The sequence below is a fragment of the Limulus polyphemus genome, unplaced genomic scaffold (genome assembly GCF_000517525.1).
Source record: "Limulus polyphemus unplaced genomic scaffold, Limulus_polyphemus-2.1.2 Scaffold3748, whole genome shotgun sequence".
In the NCBI taxonomy this organism is placed as follows: domain Eukaryota; kingdom Metazoa; phylum Arthropoda; class Merostomata; order Xiphosura; family Limulidae; genus Limulus; species Limulus polyphemus.
This window is the reverse complement of record NW_013669358.1, coordinates 54,118-57,800: the sequence shown is the minus strand read 5'-3', so window position 1 is coordinate 57,800 and position 3,683 is coordinate 54,118. Positions and strand designations below refer to the sequence as shown.

General features: G+C 30.1%; 1 protein-coding gene across 1 annotated transcript in view; it reads right to left on the bottom strand.

Annotated features, from left to right (window-relative positions):
* Positions 1–3,683, bottom strand: part of LOC106469967 (U4/U6 small nuclear ribonucleoprotein Prp4-like) — a 33,832-nt gene that overhangs the window by 24,608 nt on the left and 5,541 nt on the right. The window contains 2 exon segments of the mRNA XM_013930486.2: positions 2,241–2,365; positions 2,751–2,823. Of these exon segments, the coding sequence (XP_013785940.1) occupies positions 2,241–2,365; positions 2,751–2,823 (198 nt within the window).

Genomic DNA, 3,683 nt, shown 5'->3' with positions numbered 1-3,683 from the left:
GTTTCATGAGAGACATGCAATTTCAGGGCCATTTCATGAGTGTGTTACCTTGGGTTAGACTCAACCAGCATCTTCAGAGCATCAATATCAATTCCAACATGTTGGCCCCTGCCATCACAGATTTTAAGACTAAAGTCACCTTAATGAAATTTGCTGAACCATCATTAACACTTTTGAATATTCACAACATTTCCATAAACTTCTTTGATATTCTTTGTGGTTACAGAGGCATTGTTTCCCTTCTTGTATTCAAACAGCATTACATGCCAAATGTGTGTCTTGTCGTGTGCTATCATTATGAGGGAGTAAAGTATACTAAACTTTACACATTATATAGACTACACTAACGTGACATTTAGGCAGTTTGTTTAACTATTATACTTGATATACATTATTTGGGGGTTGGTTAATGAAAGTGTTTCAAAATGCAACATTAATTTCTTGATGACCTAATACATCCATTTCAGTGCATTCCTGCTTATAACATTCTTCGTCCAGTATCACATGTTTCACACACTCTTGTTAAACTGTGGTTGTATCTAGTTTTAAATTTTCTTCAAGTGAGTAATATTTTTTATTTGCTGCATAGTAAAATGTGACTCATCTGTATACAGAATATTGTTTCACAAGTCACAGGGCCCCTGAATGTTTCTTGGCACCATTCCAGGTAAGCTGTTTTTTGCTTTGCATCTGACATACAGTGTGACCTCATGAATTACATTTCAAACCATTTATATATGGTTAGTTGGGGCAAGCCAGAATCAACAAATGGTGACTGATGATATCCCTAGTCTTGGTGTCTGACCTAATGACACTTTCAGCCAATTCATAACAGCCTGTAATTCCTAGTAATTCTTATTAGGAATAACAGAAAGGATAGTAAGTTCTCCTAGAAAATTATACACAGAGGAGTGACCTTCAAATTACAAATCTGGTAAAACAAAATGTGAGAAGATAAAAGATTGAAGAGCTAAAGTGTTATGTTTTAAAATATATACGCTGAATAATGAATCATTTTCAGATGCCATGACTGATCATTAGATACATGATTTGTATAACAATGAACTGTGGGTGTGACTGACATAATTTTATAACAGTGGTTTCGCCTTGTCAGACATAATATTACAAATTCTGATTACCTTATAATTGTTTTGAGTAATGTATATATTTTCACACAAGCAAAAAGTAACACACAAATTTAGAAGCAGTTTTTTATTTTACTAGATAGTGAAGTAAATGTTATCAAAATACTTTAACTTTGAGAAAGATTATTTATAATCATGTAACATTCTAGGTACTTATGAGATAAAGGAAGAATAAATAATAATATGTTAACCCTCACTATATCTGCTACATCCAATGCTGATGAAACCAGGGCTCATCTTACTGGCTTGGATATGACACACAAAGTAGTGGTCTAGGCACTATTTATATCATCATTTGCATAAACAACTGTTATGGTGTGAACTAGATTAAGTCATGTGTAATTATTATCAATTTTATGTAAGTCATTTACAACTCAGAATTCTGATAAGGATTAATAACAATATTATTTATTCTGTTACCATGGAATTGCCCTTACTTTGTTTTTAATTCTAAGTTAAATATTACTTCAACTTATTAAGAATAAACTACAAATGATACATTAAGTATTAACCAACAGCTAACTTACATACAGGAATTTAATTGTACCATAAAATCACTTAGATGCTCATTTGATGAACTCCGTTTTTAGTAATAAGTCAAATAAAACATCAAACTTTTAAATTATGAATATCATTTGCTAAGATACTGATATACACACAACTGATCTTATTGTTAAATTAAAGCCTAAACAAAAACATTACTTTACACATATAAATACAAATTGCCATTTGACTAACACTCAGCAGTTGGGACATACGAAAAATTATTTAGGCAAAAATGTTCCATTCACCCTGGGAATAGGCTACAAGAATTCTCTTTATTTGATTCCGTTCCTCTTCTTAACACTTATATGCAAAGATTTCAAAAGCATTTTTAATAAGCTAGCATTTTGTTGAGTAATAATTTTTAACACAATTTTATCAATAAAAAGTTATTTATAAATAACTATCAACTGTCTAACTTTGGGGTTTATAAACTATGAAAAAATAGTTATACAATTTTTTAAAAGTATTCCAACTCTGTATGTTTTTAACTTTAAAAAGCATTTACATACACACTAAAAGTAATAGAAAAAAGAATTAAAATCTGTCTACCTCCTTTTCCTTTTCTTCTTGTTTCTGATCCTCTTCTTTTTTTTTCCTGACAGCATCCTCTCCTAACTTGGCGAGAAGCTGTCTTAAACGCTCTCGTCTATCTGCAGGTCCTTCTCCAAATAAACCTAATAAAAAAATTGTGAAAACCTTATGAGTTCAGATAAATGAGGCAATGTTAATATTTTTGGAAAACAAACAGAATCTTTCAACTTTTAATTTTCTAAACATCCTTTAATTTGAAATTTTTCATTCCCCATTCGCTTCTGAAATATACTGTTCACCTCCTGAAAAACATCTTTTTAAACATAAATGTTCAATCAAAAACTTGCAAAACACAAAACTAGAAAATAGATGGTATCCATAGAAAATGAAAAGCGATGTCTATTAAAAACAGGTTTCAAGGTCAAATTTTTTCTAGTTTAACAGTTCTTTAAATCCAATAATTAAAAAAAACATGCAATTATAACTGTTATAGGTATTTTAAATAAGTTTTTCTTCTTCGTTACTTACAAATGGGCTCATCCAGCTGCCTTAATGTTGCTTTGACTTCAGCATCATCAGTTGATACATTGATTTGTCTTGCCTGAAAACCCATAAGATGTATGCTTACTGAATTTTGTACCTTCTACTTACAATCACTAGTTCATATATGTTGTTATATCAATATTTACTTTTTAATTTTATTTAAAACTCTTTATATTATTACCACCTGCTAAATACAAGTTACTTTTTCATGTCATGATGTACATGTATAAAACAATTTACAAAAATTATTTTACAACATACTCAGCTTTTTGAAAATATTAACACAAAGTGCCTTTCTAAAAATACTTGATATACAGTATCTCAGAACTACCTTTACACACTCTTAAAAAGTTTATGACCTTAGACATACTAAAACTTTCATGAGCACAAAATGTTTTTCTTTTGTATAACTTCAAATATATACCATATCTAGCTGCTAGAATTACTGTATTATCCTTTTCAGATAAAAGAAGAAAATACCATTAGATAATTACGAGCTTTAATAATTAAAAACAGAGAGTAAATTTTGTATATGTCAAAAACAGAAAAATTATTTTATCACTAATATTTGAACATTTTTATAAACATATTACACAAACTTATTATAATTGTTTTTAAATGGGCAGGATAAAAATAAATGAATTATACATTTTTCTGTCATTTTTCCACAACTACAAAAAACTTTAACCTTTATATACTATGGAGGCACCATTCTTCTGGTTACTTGAATTTCTAAAACATACTATCTATGCTAACCCACATTATTTAATGTAACCAATAAATGGAGTTCCTTCAAACAGTATGTCATTACAAAAACGTTTCACATGTGAAAATGGCCCGGCATGGCCAGGTGGTTAGGACCCTTGACTCGCAATCTGAGAGTTGCTAGTTCACATCCCCGTCCCACCAGATATGCTC